Source organism: Callospermophilus lateralis, chromosome 1 (assembly GCF_048772815.1).
Source record: "Callospermophilus lateralis isolate mCalLat2 chromosome 1, mCalLat2.hap1, whole genome shotgun sequence".
In the NCBI taxonomy this organism is placed as follows: domain Eukaryota; kingdom Metazoa; phylum Chordata; class Mammalia; order Rodentia; family Sciuridae; genus Callospermophilus; species Callospermophilus lateralis.
Window position 1 is genome coordinate 176455551 of NC_135305.1, and position 20556 is coordinate 176476106.

The following is a 20556-nucleotide window of genomic DNA, read 5'->3' on the forward strand; positions in this document are numbered from 1 at the left end:
CTGATCTCTGACCTTCCTAGAAAGATTCTATAGCTCAAGGGCTAGAAAAGAATGTTTCCCTGATGATCTCTCCTTTCCTCTTAGCAAGCAAATGAATTTACTTTCTGCTTCACCCTGACTGCCAGGAAGCTCAGAGCAAAGCTTTGTGGTCTATTTGCAGGTCCCCTACCCTGGTGATTTGTCTCTTTTCTTTTATTCTCATAGTCATGTTTTTTTTGTTTGTTTGTTTGTTTGTTTTATTCTCTTTGTGCTACTTATTTGTAAACCATAGATCATGTCTTTTTTTTTTCTTTCTTTTAAGACATGCCCTCAGTAACCACAGAAGATTGGTTCTAGGACCTTCTAAGAATACAAATCTGTGGATGCTCAAGTCCTTCATAAAAAATGGCAATGTGTTTGTGTAAAACCTGCTCACATCCTCCAATATGCTTCAGATCATCTCCAGGTTACTTGCAATGTCTAATACAATGCAAATACTATTTATTTGTATGTATTACACTGAATTATTTAGGGAATAATGATTTTTTTAAAGTCTCTATTCAATACAGATGCTTTTTTTTTGGTACCAGAGATTGAACCCAGAGGCCTTAACCACTGAGCAACATCCCCCAGTCCTCTCTAATATATTTTATTTAGATACAGGGTCTTGTTAAGTTGCTGAGGGCCTGGCTAAGTTGCTGAGGCTGGCTTTGAACTCCCAATCCTCCTGACTCAGACTCTCAAACTGCTGAGGTTGCAATTTTTTAAAAGTTTTTTTTTTTGTTGGTTTCATGGTTGGTTGAATCTGCAGAGAAAGAAACTGCAGATACAAAGGGCTGACTCTAAGAATACATTTTTTTATTTCCAGTATGCTTTGCATGTGGAGGGATTGGGTGGAATCTTGGGGATGCCTAACATAAACAGGAATAGATTCCTTCAATGGCACAGGATTTAGAGTTGAAGACCCAGACTACCCTATACAGAGAGAGGCTGCTGGGCCTTGGCTCTATCTCCCTAATCTTCCAGTGCTAGCTTCTTTACCAGGTAGGGAGCAGATAGGCCTGTTCCTGAGCCCAGGAATGAAAATTGACTAGTGTAAAGCAAATTCCATTCAAAGAGCCCCTAAACTCACTGGGAGAGTTTGGGAGTTAGCCTAGGAAGAACAGGTTAACCCAGTTCATGCTTTTTTGTTAATCAAAACTTGTTTCCACTCTTCCTGGAAAACATTTTATTAATTTTATTATTAACATTTTATTAATTTATTAATTCCTGGGTCCCTTGCTGAGCACTGGACCAGCATTAAATATATATATATATATATATATATATATATATATATATATATATATATATATATACACACACACACACACACACATACACATACACACTCACACAAATATATTGTTGATACACCTTTACTTTATTCATTTATTTATATGCGGCACTGAGTATCAAACCCAATGCCTCACCCATGCTAGGCAAGTGCTCTACCGCTGAACCACAACCCCAGCCCCCCTGGACCAGCATTTTTAATGGGTGGCTTAGTCTTAATTTTCTTATCTGCAAAACAAGGTAACAGGGCTGAAAGCTTTCCATGGGCCTCAGTGGCCACAGGCCCTTCAGGGCCCAAAGTAGAAGATTCTAATGCTGTATGAGGCTAACTGTCCAGGATGGGAGATTGAGGACCTGGGATTTGTCCACTTGGAATGAGAGACACCATTCTCTGAGTTCATGCCACCTTTCTTTATTTGAAACCAATAGGAATCCCCCTCTGCATTGTGATCTAGTCCCCATAGGTGGCCCTGCAGCAGGATACAGGATTCTTCCTTCAGAACTACAGCTCCACAGACCAGCAAGAAATCTCTTTTCCTGGGGGCCCCTCTTGGTAATCCAACTTGAGCTCTCTGGAATGGGTAGATGACAAACAGATGGACAGATGATCAGCAAATCTCAGGTGTGGTTAGAAACAGAGGGGGACAGTTGGGGATAGGAGCATGGAAGGTGTGCAATTCCAGAGTCCCTTTAACAGTCTCTCGAGCACAAGTCAAGACCCAGTCACCCAAAGTGTTACCCATGAGACCCAGTGTGTATGGTCTCCAGGGTCTAGGGCTCTGAGAGTTGGAGGTGAGGGCATGGAGAGTCCTACTACCCTCAACCAATCTTCAGGCTGGTGAACTTTCTGTGGGTCTGACCTGACCATCCTTTGTGGGGTCAGCTGATCCAGACTCACCTACATTATCAACCTTTCAACTGTTTCTAGTTCCTAAATGAGGACAGAAGGAGTGGGGTTCTGCAAAGCCCAACTCTCAGCTTCCTGGTCCCCCCCAACCCTGGTCAGGCTGAGTGGCCTGCTTGTGCTGAGTCACCTGGTGGCAGAATAGTCCTTTCCCTGAACCTTCAGTAACCGTTTGTTGTCGTCTGCCCCTTCTGGTGTCTCCCACAACACGTCCTGGTAAAATTGGCCTGAAACGTAAAGGGCGGGTCAGTGAGGGATAATGACAGAGAGCCTGGGAAGCACATGGCGGTGAGGACCACTGCCTGTTTGGGGGCAGAGGTAGTTTCCGAGGATGTCCTAAGACCAGGCTGTGGGTAGAGTACCTAGGGTCCCATTGACGTGGCTGGAGAAATGGTCAGTGTCCCGCAGAAGGAGCAGGAGACCCTTCCCAGGGTCATCCAAGGACAAGAGGCTGATGGTGACTTTGTTTGGACCACTGAGCATCAGAAGCCCTGTCTTGTTCATGGTCATCTTTAAGCTGTGGAGAAATCCAGAGTCCTGAGCAGGAAGAAGAAATACTTGCATGCAGCCTTAGCAAACGGTAGGGAGTAGGCTGGAGCCCACTAGAAAATCAGTGTCGTGGTGGAGGTGGGAGTCTCTTAAATCTTTTGGGCTTCAGTTTCCTCATTAATAAAATATGACCAAATTTAGCTCAATGATATCCAGTTTCCTCAGCATTATTTATAAAATAATGAGTGCCTTCCTTTTGGATTGCTTAATTTGTTTTTTTCATGAATTTGTTTTATATGATTTAGGGGATTTCTCTCTCTCTCTCTCTCTTTCTCTTTCGTGGTACTGAGGATCAAACCAGGGTCATGTACATGTTAGGCAGGTGATCTACCTGTGAGCCACGACCCCAGATTCCAGTGGTTTTCTCTGATATACCTACTCTGTCCCCTCTGTTTATGGTTGGTACCTCTTTCTTTTGAAAATTAGTGCTTAATCATAATTGTGGTTTTTTGTTTGTTTTTGTTTTAGTACCAGGGATTGAACTCAGTAGCACTTCCACTGAGCCACATCCCCAGCCCTTTTTTATATTTTATTTAGAGACAGAGTCTTGCTGAGTTGCTTAGGTCCTTACTAAGTTGCTGAGGCTGGCTTTGAACCTACAATTCCTGAGCTGCTGGGATTATAGGCCTAAGCTACCATACCAGTGTTATTGTGGGTTTTAACATCTAGAGGGTAAGTCTTTCCTCATTCTATCTCCTATTTTACAGGGCGGGGGTGGGGTGGGGTGGGGGCAGCACTGGGGATTGAATCCAGGGCCTCACATATACTGGGCTAGTACTCTACCACTGAGAGAACTTCTTTCATTTTATTTGAGACAGGGTCTCTTGTAAGTTGCCCAGGATGGCCTCAAACTCATGCTCTTCCGGCCTCAGTCTTACCAGTAGCTAGAAAGCATGCACCACTTATCTTTTCTTTTTACTTAAAATAATCTGTGCCATTTCTTGTCCTTTTGATTTCTTTATGAATGTTAGCTTCCCTGAAGCTTGTGGAATAAGATCCTGCTGTCACTCAGAGGTTAATTTAAATGGAAGTGCCCTAAATGCATACTGCCCTGTGGATTTGATTCAATCTAAAAGGTGTCTATTTTTTCTTCATGTGTATCTTCTGTAGCTCATGAAAGCATTTGGATTTTTGATCACTAGAATGAACAGGAATTCTTCATTTGGCTTTTTAGTGTGCATTTCCAAGACACAGAAATGCTCTCAAAGTTTGTGTGGCCATCAGATAACAAGAAACTTTAAGGTCTTCTATGAAATCAGGAAGAATTTTGGAAAACCTCTTAGGTTTGCTGAGTGTGAGCTCATTGACAAGTGGAAACAAGGCCCTGCCAAAGGAATCGGAGAGGCAGCAGAGGCAACAATGGATAGGGTTTTCTTTTCTTTTCTTTCTTTCTTTTGCGGGGGTGGTTACTGGGGATTGAACCCAGGAGGGCTTAGCCACTGAGACACATCCCCAGCCCTTTTTAATATTTTATTTAGAGACAGGGTTTCATTGAGTTGCTTAGGGCCTCACTAAACTGCTGAGGCTGGCTTTGAATGTGAGATTCTCCTGCTTCAGCCTCCCAAGCCACCGAGGCAGGAGGGATTACAGGCATGCGGTGCCTGGCTAATGGACAGGGTTTTCTATACTTGGGAAAAGATGGGTTGTGGCAAAAGCCTGGGTCTCAGAAGACACAGCTCATAGAGAAGCAGGGTCCTTGGCCTCTCTCCAAGGTCCCTCATGACTTCTAGAGTCATGAGGGACCATGGTGAGTGGGCATGATATCCTGGCCCAAGACAGGGCAATCATGCCTCCCAGAAAAAGTCCCATTTGCCTCCATTAGCTCCCAGCTGCCCAGTATGTGACCCTGGATGGACAGTGCCTCCTGTACCTCAGGATTTGCTATCACGACCTTAACAGATAGGGGATTGCCGCCCTTCACTGGGATGGGGGACACTGTCCCCTCTGATGGCGCATGTTCCCCAAGTGCATCCTCTCATTGGGTTCCTCCATCCTCTGACTCAGGGCTAGGACGATCGTCTCTAGGTATTAGTGAGGAAACTGAGGCTCAGAGGAGCTAAATGGCCTATGCAGGGTCACACAGGATTAGCAGCAGAGCCAGCTCCAAACTACACTGCTTCCTGCATGGGATAGTGGCCTGGGTTAGGTGTGAGGGGAATCAGGTCCCCAGGACAATTCCTTGGTTCTTTCAGGGACACAGGGATTTGGAGCAGGGCTCTCTGTATCTCTCATGAACGCAGCCCACTGCAGAAGACTCATATCCAGCTCCTCATTCCCAGGTCTGTGGCCTCAGACACATCATGAGCCAGTAGGGTCTGAGAGGTCATTTGCTGAAGACCCCAGCCTGAAACTTACCCAGGCAACACTGAGTATAGTGTCTCCTTCCACTTGTAAGCAGAGTTTCTTCGGTTCCGTGTCACTACCACGTGTTCAGGGGATGCATGAACACGCACCTGGGGGTTCTTGAAGGTCACCTCAATCCAGTAGAAATAAGCCTTCTCTGTATTATACTGGCCAGTCACCTGAATCCCTAAAAAAACCAGATCGGAGAGGTAAAAGCCAAGGCTTGGGCATTGGCCAGAACAGAAGATTCTTCCTTGACAAGGTCCCTGCCAGAAATTGTCCTTCACCGACAGTTTTCTTCAGGAGGGCCACACCTGCTCCTCAGCATCCACACATACTGCGGGCCTGCTTTCTACCATCTTTTTACTCACATCTTAGTCTCACATCGTTTCGGAAGGGCCCCCAAGTCTTTGGTGACAGCCACCCTCAGTAAGATTTTGAGGGTACTGGGGATAGAACCTGGGGCGCTTAACCACTGAGCCATATCCTCAGCCCTTTTTTATATTTTATTTAGAGACAGGGTCTCTCTGAGTTGCTTAGGCCTCACTAAGTTGCCAAGGCTGACTTTGAACTCACGATCCTCCTGCCTCAGCCTCCTGAGACCTGGATTTAAGGCATGTGTCACCACGCTTGGCTTCAGGAAGACTTCGAGAAGGCCCCTTATCTCAAGTCTCTAAACTTTCATCAGACTTCTGGAGTGTGCCTGTCCCTGAGGCAGCTGCATGTCAAGGATAAGATGGAAAACTGGGATCCCTGCCCGCACGGAACACACAGACACCTGGGCCTGGGTGAGGAAGCAGGAAACCATGTGGTCCCAGGAGGAACACAGGAGCTATGGCTGTCTGTGAGTATTCCCGAGCAGTGTGTGTTCCATGCCTGCCCTGTGACTTCAGCTCGAGCAGGGAGGCCCTTCCAGGGTAGGGGTGGACCTGCCTCCTCCCCCCACTGCCTTCCTCCACACCAGCAGGGTCCCATAGAGAGAAGCTGCTCTGTGCTCTGCAGACACTGGTTCCTACATCTGGAGCATCACTCCTGGGAGACCCTGTATAGTTCCTTGACACTCCGGCAGCTCTGGCCTCCTCCTCTGAGTTCTGAGCACTGACCACAGTCTGCCCAGGCCATCCAGACCTGCAGAGGGTATCCAGTGCAAGGCCTTTGGTGGCTGTGGGAGTAGGTGCCCATATCAGGGAACAGGGCATGTGTAAACGCTTGTGTGCATCTCTTTGGGCAGGTGGTGAGTGGGCATGAGTAGTGCCCGGGTCTCTCTGGGTGGATGACTGGGAGTGCACCTCTCACCTTGGTCAGGGTCTGAGAGCAGGTTCATGGGCTCCTGGGAGTGCTTGATGTTCACACAGAGCTTGTCCATGCTGGGCCCAGGCAGCGTCAGGAGGATAGGAGGAGCCTGGATGGGGGCTGGGACAACCAGAGCTCGTTCCTGAGGCAGGGAGAGAAGTGGGAGAGCCAAGATGGGAGAGGTACTGGGAGAGCTGGCAACTTACCTGAGGGTGGAGCTATCGTCACAACTGGTCCTAAAAGAAAAAGAAGGGAAAGATGTGGGTTCAGGCAGCCCCTTCCTAGGAAGTGGGGGTGTCACAGGATAGAATAGAGGACAAGTGTGGCTGGGGCTCCCTCTCCACTTCAACATAGAGAAACCCCATTTCAGGTTCATGGAGACCCCCGGAACTCTCCCTTCCCACTTAGGGAGAAGTTAGGACAAAAAGGGGCCCTGGCCTGGAGATACCTTTGTTTTGAATTTCCATGCCATGCAACAAAGATTTACTGGGATCCAAGGGGAGCAGTGGTAGCGCTGAAGTGGTCATCAGTGTGTGGACATTGAGGAACAGAAAGGAGCAGAAGTCAGGCCTGGGAGCAGTCTCCAGGCCCATGGGTATGCCTGCCAGTAGCCACCCACCAAACTCCAGTGAACTCTGCCCACTTATACCCGGCCTAGCAGGGCATAGGGTTAGGGGAGATGCTGAGGAAGTCCAGCCTGGTTAGTGGCTACTTTTGAGTCCACATTTTGGCATCAGAAACAGCATAAGACTCAATCAATAAATGGGCCAAGGAACTGAACAGACACTTCTTAGAAGGTGATTTACAATCAATCAATAAATATATGAAAAAAAATGTTCAACACTTCTAGCAATTAGAGAAATGCAAATCAAAACTACTGTAAGATTTCATCTCAAGTCAGAATGGTGGCTATGAAGAATACAAACAACTATAAGTGTTGGTGAGGATGTGGGGGAAAAGGCACACTCATACATTGCTGGTGGGACTTCAAAATGGTGCAGCCAATATGGAAAGCAGTATAGAGATTCCTTGGAAAACTAGGAATGGAACCAGCTTTTGACCCAGCTATCCCACTCCTTGGTCTATACCTAAAGGACTTAAAAACAGCATACTACAGGGACACAGCCACGTGTTTATTGCAGCACGATTCACAATAACTAAATTGTGGAACCAATCTAGATGCCCTTCAGTAGATGAATGGATAAACACAACATGGTATATATGCACAATGGAATATTATTCGGCAATAAAAGAAAACAAAATCATGGCATTTGCAGGTAAATGGATGGACTTGTAGAATATAATGCTAAGTGAAGTTAACCAATCCTAAAAAACAAAATGCGAAATGTTTTCTCTAAGAAAGCTGATTCATAGTGGGGTTGGGAGGGGGAGCATGGGAGAATTAGGTGAACTCTAGATAGGGCAAAGGGGTGGGAGGGGAAGTGAGGGGGGATGGGGGTAGGAAAGACAGTGGAATGAGATGGATATCATTACCCTAAGTACATGTATGAAGACACAAATGGTGTGAATATACTTTGTATACAACCAGAGATGAAAAACTGTGCTCTATATGTGTAATATGAACTGTTACATGCATTATGCATTCTGCTGTAATGTATAACAGATTAGAATTTTAAAAAAATAACAGAAAGGAACAACATAAGGGTCCCCTGTTGGCTTTGGGTATGGAGGAAGCTTTGCCTTCCTAGAGGGTTCCATCATGAGTAGGGATTCTATCTAGTGAGTACAAATGACATAGAAAATTCTGTTTCAGGGTCAAGATGCCTGATGTCCCTAGCTGGTGGGGGGAAGAGGTGCTTCAGGAGGGAGAATATTGGTAACTGTGCTCCAAAGAGCCTCACTATGAGCCCTCTTGGCCAGTCTATGGCCCTTTTGGGGCGCTGGATCCTCTTTGAAAGGAGCATGAGAAGCTATTCTGTCCAGGATTGTGACATGACAAACTAGGGACAGTGGAGAGAGACAGGACAGCATACACTGGAGGAAATGAAATGCTAAGGGCAAGGCACAGGGGTGGCTTGTCAATAGCTGGGCAGGCAAGGGCAGCCCCTCAGGAGAGGCCATGCTCCCAACTCGGGTCCTCCTCTGACCCTCCCTCTGGGAGATCCTAGATTGACCCAGCCACCACTTACATGCCCTGTGGCAGTTCCCCTATGTGGCTTATCTGTGCTTTCTCTCTCCCCACTATGACCATCTTAGGGAAACGGAGGCTCTCCAAGGCTCAGAAAGTGGCTTACAGATTACCAAGTCCTCCATGTTCTGTAAATGGGAGATAGGAAAAGGATCCCCAGGTGGTCCTCTTTGTACTAATCTCTCAGTGGAGTCAGCAACTCCAGCGCCGAACCTTTGTGGGGAGTTGGAAACTATTCCTTTGGGGAAAAAAAAATGACATGTGTAGTCTACCCTCAGTATCATGGGTTCCCCCAGCTAGGGCTCAGGGACTCCATGCCAGCAGTGGGCTGTGGAGAGGGCAGGTGGGCTCCCCTCACTCTATATCTGACCACTCTGGGGAGATTCTCCCGGGCCTGGGAGACAATCAATGCTGGAATTCTTTCCCGAAAAGGTCATACCTCCCGAAGGCAGTGCCCTCCCACCAAACTACCTTGCTTACTGAATCCTCTTCTTCTGGGATATCCAGAGCCGTATCCTATTCAGACACACCTGAGCTTGAGCCAGGCAAAGCAACCTCCCTCCATGGCCAGAGGCAGAGCCCAGTCCATGCCCTCCCCAACCCCTCCGCTTAGCTACCTGTCATTCTGGACCCTTGGAGTCCTATGCCGTATCTGGAAAGATCGTAGCCTGGAAGTCAGTGATACCTGGGTTTACTCCTTGGATCCACTTCCTGGGACCCCGGATGAATGCGCTTGGGCAGACACCACCACCCCTGGCAGCAGGACACAGTGGATTTTACTCAGGCCAGCCTTTGGGCCTATTAGCCCTTACCTGTATTGATATTCCTGTGTCTGTTATCTGGATAAAATACACATACAGAAAGGGAGGGAGGGAGGGAGGGAGGGTGAGAGAGAGAGAGAGAGAGAGAGAGAGAGAGAGAGAGAGAGAGAGAGAAGAGGAGGACACTATCAGGGAGGTTTTGATCAATTTGAAGAGACTATGTTTCAACTTGCTTCCTAACCCCAGAACTACGTAGGGGAAATGAATCTAGGAGCCAAGGAGACCTGGCCAAAGTTTCCTCATCAGTGAAACGGGATGAGTCTCTCTGGGCTCCTAGGAGTCTGTGGATGACAGGGGTGACATCTTGGCTGGGACATAGGGGAGGGGTGGGAGAGGATACCCGGTAGATGCTCTGCTGCCCAGACGGCTGGGACACAGGTCCCACACTCACCATCTTCCACAGGCTTCTCAGCAACTTGAGACTGTTCTTGGCCTTCGGGTTTGGTGACCACCATAGAGGTGAGAGGAGTGACAAAGTTGTATTCGAGTGACAAATTCAGAGCTTGGTCCTTGAGGACCTGTGATTCGGCTTCTGATGCTGAAACCCTGTAGTTTGAGGATGTCAGAGTTCAGGAGGTCTCTCCATGCCTGGACTGATTCCCTTGCCCATTGGTACCTTTTGGGGGGTTCCCCTTGGGAGAGTGTAGAGCTCAGTCACAATACCCCTCCCCACATCTAGGAGATGCCCTGTGTCAGCTGCGCCTGCCTCAGGAGCAAAAGGCTTAGGGAGTGCTGATGCTGTGTGGTCTGCCTCAGTGGCCAGCAATGGTCAGGGCCACTCACATCTGCTCCAGCTGTTGCTGGATAGTCAGGTATGCCCAGAGTCTCTCCATGAAGTTGTGGAAGATGTACTTGGGGCTCTGAAACTCCTCCTCCTGCTTGGCCACGCTGGACTTAGTTTGGAAGGTGACATTCTGCTTGTGCTAGAAAGAGAGGCCCAGCCAGGTCAAGAGCAATGAGGGCCCAAAGTCTGCACCTGCCCTGTACTTCAGTGCTCTTCTCTGAAAGACCTGACTGGAGCTGGGGCAGGTCCAGTTCACTGACCACAGGGGCCTCATTTCCTCTGGAGGGAGCGTAGGGAGGGGGTTTAGCAGTGCCAGGGTCTCTGTCACAGAGACTCCAAGGGTGAGAAGAAGGCCCCCTGTCCCAGCACAGCAAAGCAGGTGATAAGCCAGGACCTAGGCCAGCTGACCTCTTGGGGGAAAGGGTAATAAGGATTAGAACTAAACTTCACCCAGTGTAGACACAGCAGCAGGAAGAATTTGCAAATGCATGAGAAACAGAAAGGGTCACCAGATGGGCACAGTAACCCCAGCGGCTCAGGAGGCTGAGGCAGGAGGATCATGAGATCAAAATCAACCTCAGCATCTTAGCAAGGTCATAAGCAACTCAGCAAGACCCTGTCTCTAAATAAAGTACAAAAAAGGACTGGGAATGGGGCTCAGTGGTTAAATTATTCCTGGGTTCAATCCCCAGTATCAAAAAAAAAAGTGTTCCCAAACACAACCCACCCTCACCCCAAAGATGAGAAAAAAGGACAGAAAGGCTCCGTCTGTTCATCTGTGGCTCTCCCTTGTCCAACTGTACCCTCAGACTGTTGGAGGGGATGGCAATTAGGAAGGAATTCCTGCTGTCACCTCGTACTCTCAAGAATGGTGAAGGGGTAGAGCACAGAGTGCTGAGTGCCCACATGTGCCAGGAACAGCAGGTGCTCTCATGAGATTCTATGTGGTCTAATTGAGCCTCCACCATGAACTCATGCAGCAGGGGTTGGTATCATGCCTAGGAGGCCGAGGTGAAAGCTGGTATGTGGAGACTCATTCAAGGTCAATCAGCTGGAGCTCAGCAGGGCTGGGATTTGGTGCAGAAAGGTGGAGGCTGCCCCAGCTGCCCCTGTCCTCACCATCTTCCCCTTGACTATGGCTGACAGCACATCAGGGCTCTTGTCTCGGAGTTTGCCAGCCACCACCATCTCTGAGCCCTTGAAGAGGAGTCGGAAGTTGTCCTGCGTGACCTCTTCCACAGCATTGCTTGGGTACTGGAAGGCCACTGTTGTCAGCAGGGGGTTGGCCACCTCCTGGTAGAAGTCCTATGGGATCAGGGGAGGGGTGTCACAAAGGCCTAGGCTGGGTCTGCCTGGCTCTCTGCAGCCCACCTGGGGCACACTGGCACCTGTAGCTGCAGGGCAGAATCTGAGTCCTCATAGATGCGCCGAGCCAGGCCGCCGTTGTCCAGAGCCATCTTCTCCAGGAAGGCGTAACTGACGTCAAAGCCGAAGCCCAGGCAGAAGAGGCTGTACTGGCCATCTATGGCTTCCTGAACATTCTTTTGGATCTTTCTGGGATTGATCTCCCCTGGACCCATGGGTTTGGGAAAACAATGAGAAAAGAGCAATTTGCTCAATGAATATTTCTGAAACCTCAGATCTAGAGGCTCCTCGGTGAGCCCCCTTCCTACACCTGATTACACAGCAAGCCGGGAACAGCCCCAGCTGTTTTCCCTGGGCAGGTTCCCAGAATGGCCAGCAGTGTGCCCTCACCCACAGTGGGGTCGCCATCAGTGAGCAGGATGATGAGGGAGACGCTCCCTTCGGACAACAGCTCCGCCTGGTTGTCACTCTTCAGCCGCCTCACAGCCGTCAGCATCGCCTCATTGATGTTGGTCCCTGAAGGGCACACACTCAAGGTGACTCCCAGCCCGGCATCCCCGAGCTCCTGGCTGCAAGGCTGCGGAGGCTCTCACCTCCCAATGCATGGATGCCAGCGGCGTATCTCTTGGCCTCGTCCACGTTCTCAGTGGAGGCTGGCACCAGCTGTGGCTTCCACTGGGTCACTTCACTGCTGAAGGTGATGAGGTTGAACTGGTCTTTGGGGCCAAGGTCACTTAGGATCTTGATGAGGGCTTCCCGGGTCTGGTCAGGGGAAGAGGAGATGAGGTGGGGGGCTCGGAGGGAATTCCTGAGGACCCTTGGGCTGGCCTCCAGGACTGGTTCTGGGATGGGGACACAGTGTAGGGTCTTCAGGGAGAGGCGGCCCCATGCCAGGGCCACCCTTGGCTCCTGGAAGCTCCCTACCCAGGGGGATGGAGCAGGTAGGGTCTGCCTGTTGGACCAGGGCGAATGGCATGAGGGGCTTGGGAGTTTCCGGGGCCCATAGGACTGACCTGTTGGATTTTCCGGCCACTCATGGAGCCACTCTTGTCAATGACAAAGACTACATTCTTGGGCATTGTGGGCAGACCCTCGGGGGCAAAGTAGTGCACGAAGTAGCCATTCTCAATCTGTGGCCAGAGGGAGATGCACCCAGTTGATCAGAGCTGCAGTCCTGCCCTACCTACCCCTCTCAAGTCTCTTTATCTCAAACCCTTGGGGTTTGTTCTCCTTGTTCCACACCTCCATCTCCATCCCACCACTAGCCTCCCCCAAATCCTTGCCATCTTTCAAGGCTCCGCCCTTTTTTTTTTGCAGAAGCCTTCCCTGCTTGTGCACAGCCCACCACAACCTCCCCAACTTTGCTTCCTATTTGTTTTGGTATTTGAGGCAGCTTACGGTATGCTAAAAGGTTAAGATATAATAAACCTGACATCCATGAAAAGAGAAAAGGTTTCACAAATAAGGAGGAAAGGGGAAGCATAATGATGATAGAAGTTTGTTTGAGCCTCCTGGCAGCAAAGGCCAAGAGGGAAGCCGCATAAAGCAGCTCTTCACAGAGACAAACACTTTCTGTCTGTGAAAGGGAATAGTTTGAGGGACAACACAACTAAACTGCCTATTTTCTGTCTGCACCAACCCCTTGTGCATACAAATAAATAAGGGTCATTATTCTCCTCTTCTAGAATGATCTAGCTCTGGGCCTTGAAGGGTGGATGGACTTCCAGGTTGCCAGGTTCTTGCCTGGAGTTCACTTACCTGAATGGAGCCTCCAGAGAGGGTTCGGTTCACATCGTAGCGGACAATGAAGTTGCCATCCAGGACTGTGTCCTGCTGACCTGGAGACTTTTGCTGCTGGGACAGTGTTGGCTTGAACAGGATGTGAGCCTGGAGGAACAAATGGCTGAAATTGGGACTAGTGGCAAGGCCATGCCAACAATACCCTCCACCTCTGTATGCTTATAGGAAAGTCAGAATTCCAGGATACAGTCTTGGGTCAATATTCCAGGGGCCTTTCTTTCAGGCTGGGTGGCCTGAGGGAATGCCCTGTTTTTGGAGTGAGGCAAGCAGAGGCTAGGCTCAGGATGCATGTGATCCAGCTACCAATTTCTCTCTGCTTGGTTTCAGGGTTCTCCCACCACAGTCTACACCACAGACTCCAAGTCCATGTCCCACAAATCTTGGGGCTCCAACAAGTGTCCATCCTTCTCCAGGTCTTGCCCTCCTCCTCTCTCTGTCCAGCAGTAGCATGGACACAGATCTCAGAGAACCTTCCAGCTTAGAGAATCTGCCCAACTGTCCTGCACTCAGAGGCTCCAGCTCACAGGGCTGGACTGAAGGTAGGCCCCTGGATCCCCTCTCCCCGCTGGCCCACGACAGGCCCACCTTGGTCTTGTTCTGGGAGACAGTGAGGGCATCTGCTAGTTCGTTGGTCATGAAGGAGCTTTCTGTCTCTAGGAAGCTGATGCCCTGAGGCTCAAAGATGTGAATGTCCATCTGGAAGGGAAGATATGGGTCACTAGGTTAGCTGGGAGCCTATCAGGAGGCCAAAGGCAGGGCCATCCAGAAGCCTCCCGGGAAGAGGCCGCACAGGTACCTGCAGGTGCTTCACCACCTGCTGGGGTCGCACTTTCAGCAGCAGCTCATACACCCCTAGATGCCGCTTGAGTAGCTCCTCGTACACCAGCTCGAAGGTGACCTTAGCAGCAGGAGCCACACTGACCGACACCTGGAACTGCTCCATCTTTCTCCCAGTGGCCCTGGGGGAGGGGGCCATCAGGTCTGCACCTCCAGGCCACTGGGGGTAAGGCTGCTGGAGGTGGGAGCTAGGCTAAGGGTCTCTGCCCGTGGCCCCTCCCTATTACAGCTGCCCGCACCCGGGCTCACTTGACGAGGCCGGCGCTCTCTCCTCTGGCCACAGCCTCACTGTACTGCTTCTGGGCTGTGGCCTTCTCCTTGATGTTCCCTGGGTAAGTCACACCATCGATGATCCTGGGGGCAGGGGAAAGGAGCTGTCAAGAGGCTGGTGGGGCCTCTTGACACTGTGGCTCTTGCCTTTGCCTGAGCCTCCTGCCGTTTATTTATTTATTTTGGGGGGTGGTGGTTACTGGGGATTGAACTCAGGAACACTCAACCACTGAGCCACACCCTCAGCCCTATTTTGTATTTTATTTAGAGACAAAGACCTTGCTAAGTTGTTTAGGGTCTCACTAAGTTGCTGAGGCTGGTTTTGAACTTGCGATGCTCCTGCCTCAGCCTTCTGAGCTGCTGGGATTACAAGCATGTGCCATTGTGCCCAGCTTCTCCTACCATTTATTATGCACCTACTACATACAAGACCTTGTACAGGATGCTGGGTGAGGACTCCACCCACCCCAGACCTGCACAGAATTAGTAAATATGCATTTTATTGAAGGGACAGGGGAGGATAGAAAGGAGGCTGGATGTAGAACTCTCTTCACCCTTCCAGTCTGGCCCTATCTTCCAACCTGCCCCTTTCACCTCAAGGACTGTTCCAGGGGAACCAGTCAATTACCAGCAAGAGCTTTCTGAGCTGCACCTGTGCCTAGTTCTGTGTCTAACCGCACGGCCAAGATGGAGCAGGAGGGCGACATGGGCCCGTAGGCTCTGATACCTTTCCCTGCAGCTGCACCCTCTTTCCTCCCACTCAGGGCAGGCCCTCTGGAGGGAGTCTGGCACCTCTGGAAGTAGGCTTTGGACCAGTGGTGAGTGAGAGTCCTGGGTGTGTAGACATGACCCTAGTGGCTATTTCTCTGGAAGGAAAATGATAACTCCAGAGGCTCCTTGTCCAGTAAGTAAGAACATGGTAAGTAAATATATGCCTGTTCCATCTCGGGGCAGTGTGAGAGGGTGGGAATGTGGGGGTTGCAAGGGAGAGGGCAGCTGGATGCATGGAGCGGGCATCCCCCTCCCACTTCCCTGCTTTTCCTGTTTATAATGGAACTCTGGGCCAGGATGGGACTGGGGCATGAGGAACTTGGCTCTTCCTGACCAGGTCAGGGAGCAGGGAACGCTGCCCTGTACTTCCCTATCAGATATAGGCACAAGATCTGAGGCCAAAGAGAGGTGGTGCCAATCCTGGGCTCTCAGCAGATGGGATGATCTTGGCTCATTGGAGCCTGGCACAGCCTGCAGGGCTCCTGATGCAAGATCCAGGGTAGGAAAACTTGGGCTGGATGGGCAGGGAGAGGGAGGAACCAACCACAGAGGTCCCGCTTCCCTCCTTCTCTGCTCCGCCCAGCTCTCCCTTTTTCTGGGAGGAGCCTCTCTCCTGTCCTCAACCACTGCTTTTCCCAGAGGCCAGGACAGAGAGTTTTGCTGAGTTTAGCAAACATTGCAAAACTGTGTTGGGAAGGGTGGGGAGGAGAGCAGAGGACAAAGTGAGGATTGTCACCAACCCTCTGTAGGAAGCCCAGACCTCTTCTGAGGTAGAACAGCGGACAGTTTCTTGCAGTACCCCTCTTTAACTTTACTGTCCATGGCGGGCAGCCCAAGGGGTAAGGAAGGTCTCTCTATTCTGGAATCTGCTTTTGGTGACTCCCTCCTGCCTGGTTCTGGCTCAGGATGCCCCAAGCTTGCATTCTTCAAAGGCAAAGACGCAAAAATGCCAGGGGTCCTCAGCCTGCTACCCAGGCAGCACTTGAAGAGGAGGACTAGATGGCAGGAGAGACAGATCACATCCAGGAACAGTGAGCTCCTTGACAAAGCCCCTGCCCCCTGTGAGGCCTGCAGGTGGATCACGCATATCCTGGAGTGGCTGGCTTCTGGAAGAGGATGTCCTGGGGCCCAGAGGAGATGGAGTAGCAGTGCTGGGTTGTGGGACAGGGAGGAGGGTAGGAAGGCACCTACATGGAGAAGTTGGTGATGAAGGCTTTCTTGGGCAGCTCCATCTCAAAGATGGCCTCCTGCGCTTCCTCAGCCCTGTTCACTACCCGGCTGGTGACGACTGTATGGGCAAATCGAGAAGAGACCTTGGAGTCCACGGTGAGGCTGTAGATTTGGATGCCATTCTGGATCAGCAAAGGGAAAGTAGGTCAGAGTGTTTCAGTGCCACTCATTTAGGCAACACTTTGAGAGTGAGCCTTGACCCTGGCTTCAGACCAACCTCTGCTCCTAGCCTAACCAACTTGCTGATCAGGCCTCAGGCCAAATTCAGGGAGATATTTCACATATGAACATGCACGGAGAATAAGAGACAGCTGCAAGCTTTATTCCCCACCCTATAGCACCATGGGCAGGGACCATGTCCATCTTGTTCTATGGAGGCCTACAGCACCCCAGAGGGAAGAGCAAGCAGGTGGGGCAGCACCCCAAGAAACGACACATGTGCACACATGCAGAGCCTCACACTTCCCTGTGTGTACCATGCTCATGCACAACCAGTGCTGCTCAGCTGCATATGGCTGCACATGCGTGTGTTTTAGCACAGAAGTGCCAAGTGGCTCATTGACAGCCTGTTAGCTTTGTGTCCTGCACACTACAGAACACTTTACAGCTATTAGGAGCTCAGTTTACACAACAATCATCTGAATAGAATCTGTTAATACCCTGTTTTACAGATGAGGAATCTGCGGAGGAAAGCAAAAAGAACTTCCCCGAGGGTCATTCAACCAGGGAAAGGAAGAGCTGGGCTGGTAAAGCTGCATCCCTACCTACACAGCTCCACTAGGGGTCCCTAGGAGCAACTGGTTACACCATATTCCCTCATCTGCAAAAGGGAAATAATAGGATCATCCTTCCTATTAGGCGGGGGTGGGTATACCCATAAGGCCCTGGGGGTAGAGCTGGTGGATGGTCAGCACTGTTTCTTTGCACACACACACGGACCCGCACTCCTACTTAGATGCTTGCATGCTCAGAGGTTCTCTCCCACTTTGCAGTCATGTTTTCTCTTTCCCCAGCTCATATGCATCCCTCCCGCACCCCCAGGCACCCATGAGGACCCCCTACCTTTTGGGCCGTGGCAGTCTGAAGGACAGCCAGCAGCAAGGGCAAGACTAGCACGATGCTGCCGATGTGGGCAGGGACTGGGACCTTCATTTTGGCTCCAGTGCCTGCCTGCTAGGCTGCTTCTGAACCTGAGAGCAGATGGGAAATAAATTAGTAACTGCTCATTGCTCCGCCCCTGCGGGGGCAGGTTCTGGGAAATTGGGATCTATAAGCCAAAATCCCCAGAGGCCTCAGATAAGCAGGCAAATGACCAATGTCCAGTGAACTTTGGCTGGGGGCAGAACATATCCTGAGGAAAGGCTCAGGGTGGAGTTGAGTATTGGTGCCCCTTCTTTTTTTCTGGTGGGGGTGTTGGGGGACAATCCTCTACCACTGAGCTACATCTCTGGCCCTTTTTATTTTTTATTTTGACACAGGGTCTTGCTAAGTTACCCAGGCTGACCTTGAACTTGTAATTCTGGGTTATGGGACAGGGAGGAGGGTAGGAAGGCACCTACATGGAGAAGTTGGTGATGAAGGCTTTCTTGGGCAGCTCCATCTCAAAGACTCCCCATTAGCTGGGATTACAAGTATTTGCCATCACACGCAGCTTTTAAATTGGGTTTCTTTTTCTTTCTTTTAAAATTTTTATTTGTTTATTTTGAAGTACTGGGGATTGAATGCAGGGCCTTGTACATGCTAGCAAGTGCTCTACTACTGATGTATACCCCCCAGTCCCTGGGACCTCTTCTTCTTTTTTTTTTTTTTTTTTTTGGTTCTGAGGATTGAACCCAGGAGTGCATTTACCACTAAACTACACCTCCGACCCTTTTTATTTTTATTATTTTTATTTTGAGACAAGGTCTCATTAAGTTTCTCAGGGTTCTGCTGAGTTACTAAGGCTGGCCTACTACTTGTGATCCTCCTGCCTCCACCTCCTGAGTTGCTGGGATTAGAGGTGTGTCCCACTACCTGGGGCTGGAACCTCTTCTAAAAAGTCCAGAAGCTCCCTAGGTACCACAACCCCTCAAACCAGTCATCCCACCAAGTTTTATAGTGTTGGGGCACACAACAGTGAAGAGGAAGAGGACACTCTCCATAACCCCCACCCTGGGAGAAAACAGGGAGCTGGCCATTTTAGGTAGATTTCTGGGTAATGGGGGCCTGGGAAGTGCAGCTGGGAAGTGGTGGTCCTGAAGGCCTGAAGAGGCCCATAGAAGTGTGTGAGATGCCCAGGCAGGATGAGTACACTTTATTTTTGGAATAGGAGGTACAGAAGCTCTTAAGCCCTTCTTCTTCCTGGGTCTCAGGCTGCTGTTTGGGCTCCATTAATCTAGCCAGGGTCCTAAGGATCAACCCCAGCTGGGCCCCAAAACAAGGCCCGAAATTTGACAGCACACACCAAGAGCCAAAGAGATGCACAACCCATGGCCCATGGTAGTCTACTGAGTCAGGCACAAGAGCCAGCTGCATAGAGTGCTCTTGAAGCAGGTGCATGAGCAGGGTGACGGGTGTCCTCAGGGGGCCTGAGAGGGCACAACACTGATGTTGCCAAGGCAGTTAGGCAGCTAGTCCCCAGGGGTGGGTGAGGTGAGGTTCTTAGTGTCTTTTATTTTTTTTTCAATCCACCTTTAATAAAGTCGAAGTGCTGCTTTTATAAGAAATAGCAATAAAAATTGAACAAATATTAGGTGCTCTGAATGCAGCTGGTGTGTTCCCTGGTGGTTCTGGGGAGGTCAGCTCCTGAGTCTGTGGACACACAGGGGTCAAAATGAATCATCAAAGTCCGGCCAGGTGCTCAGTCATGGGTCAGAGAATGATACCAGTGACTCAGTGATACCAGCTGCTATGGGGCCCACACAGTGCCCCGGGGCAGTAAGAGGCTATCAGAGGGCTGGGGCAGTGTCTCTGCCATCAGCCCTTCCTCAAAGCTGATGGCATCTGGCCCTGGAGAAAGCTTTGTAGACTTGGGAGTGAATTCTGTGGCAGCAAGGAAAACTTCCTTCTTTTTCAGCACAGCTATGGCCAGAGCGCACCTCTGTGCACATCCATACCGTTAACCCTTTTGGCTCTGCATAGGATTGGGATTACACAGGGAGACATACCCCTTTGGTATATGGGAAAGAGCCTCCCCAAGGGGCCCAGTGAGCAAGCCCAGACTCTGTTCCCACAAGAGATCTGCTCTCCTGGGGCACAGGGCTTCACACACACAGGCTTAGCCTGGAGCCCGAGCTATATAAGGAGGCCAAGCTGGTCTGGAACGTGGGAAAGGCTCTGAGCAGCCATCTCCCCCTGCTCAGGGGACAGGAGGGGCTTCTCAGTGGCATCAGCCTTGAGCCAGGCACTGTGATCCCAGGACCTGCCAGTCCAGTCCCAGGAGGAACCTATCAATGATCCTGCCATCACAGCTAGACAGGCCTTGATGATCCTTGAATCTAATAGTTCCATGCACACTGGGGACACTCCAGCTGAGATCCTGGTGTTCCCATTCTCCAGGTAGCATGGGGGAGGAGTAGAAAATAGGAGGCTCACCCTGTTGTTTGGAAGAGGAGGAAGTAGCTTAGGAAACTACGTGACACTGGTCAGGGAGGAACTTTGGCCAGGGAGGAACTTTGGCCAGGCTCTCTCTTTGAGAAGACTTTGGATTATAAGGGAGCATGAAGAGGGTACAGGAGGAGTGGGCTTTGGAACCTACGCCCCACAGGCCTTGGGTCCTTGGATGCATCTTAATGGATTCCATGTGGGGAAGGGAAGAGCCCCAGATCTCCAATGACTTCACTGTAAATGGTGTTGCTATGACCTCCTTTATGGAATAGCTCAGCCCCCCTGTTGTATACAAGGGGAAACAGGATCAGAAAAAGGGGAGGAGGCTGGTCTAAAGTCACACAGAAGGTTAGCACCATGTCTCTAAGTCCAGATTCTTTCTAGTACATCTCAGTGGCCCTAATGTCACCTGCTTCATCCCCTGGGGCCCACCCAAGAGCCCAGAAAGGGAACAGGACATATTCCCATGCCCTTTCCCATTCCTCACTCTCCTCTGCAGTTAGTAGCAGCCATGGCCAGTGATCAACCAACACCCTCCTAA

The 20556-nt window shown here is 50.3% G+C and overlaps 1 protein-coding gene across 3 annotated transcripts; it reads right to left on the bottom strand.

Moving 5' to 3' along the window:
* Positions 1 to 1710: 1710 nt before the first annotated feature.
* Itih4 (inter-alpha-trypsin inhibitor heavy chain 4) lies at positions 1711 to 17613 on the bottom strand. Of its 3 annotated transcripts, none has more exons than XM_076868154.1 (24): positions 17493 to 17613; positions 16392 to 16552; positions 14409 to 14513; positions 14119 to 14281; positions 13908 to 14018; positions 13281 to 13409; positions 12536 to 12652; positions 12116 to 12284; positions 11913 to 12038; positions 11546 to 11727; positions 11277 to 11462; positions 10157 to 10296; positions 9765 to 9919; positions 9365 to 9391; positions 9170 to 9220; positions 9033 to 9068; positions 8659 to 8790; positions 6852 to 6917; positions 6610 to 6639; positions 6407 to 6523; positions 5123 to 5297; positions 2581 to 2735; positions 2349 to 2445; positions 1711 to 1886 (listed from the first exon to the last, which is right to left on the bottom strand). In XM_076868154.1, exons 1-24 carry the CDS (start codon positions 17580 to 17582, stop codon positions 1817 to 1819), a joined length of 2790 nt encoding a protein of 929 aa, XP_076724269.1. In that variant the 5' UTR covers positions 17583 to 17613; the 3' UTR covers positions 1711 to 1816. The 3 variants fall into 3 exon arrangements, with proteins under 3 accessions (XP_076724269.1, XP_076724261.1, XP_076724279.1); XM_076868146.1 differs by having other exon boundaries at positions 9024 to 9068; XM_076868164.1 differs by lacking the exon at positions 9033 to 9068.
* Between the last annotated feature and the right edge of the window lie 2943 nt (positions 17614 to 20556).

Excerpts from the sequence above, each read along its gene's own strand:
- Itih4 (XM_076868146.1), bottom strand. The coding sequence starts at position 17,582 with ATGAAGGTCCCAGTCCCTGCCCACATCGGCAGCATCGTGCTAGTCTTG. Across the intron at positions 9,920-10,156 it reads CAGCAACAGCTGGAGCAGAT|GGTTTCAGCATCAGAAGCCG; the intron begins GTGAGTGGCCCT and ends CTCAAACTACAG. Across the intron at positions 9,221-9,364 it reads ACACAGGAATATCAATACAG|GCTACGATCTTTCCAGATAC; the intron begins GTAAGGGCTAAT and ends ACTGACTTCCAG.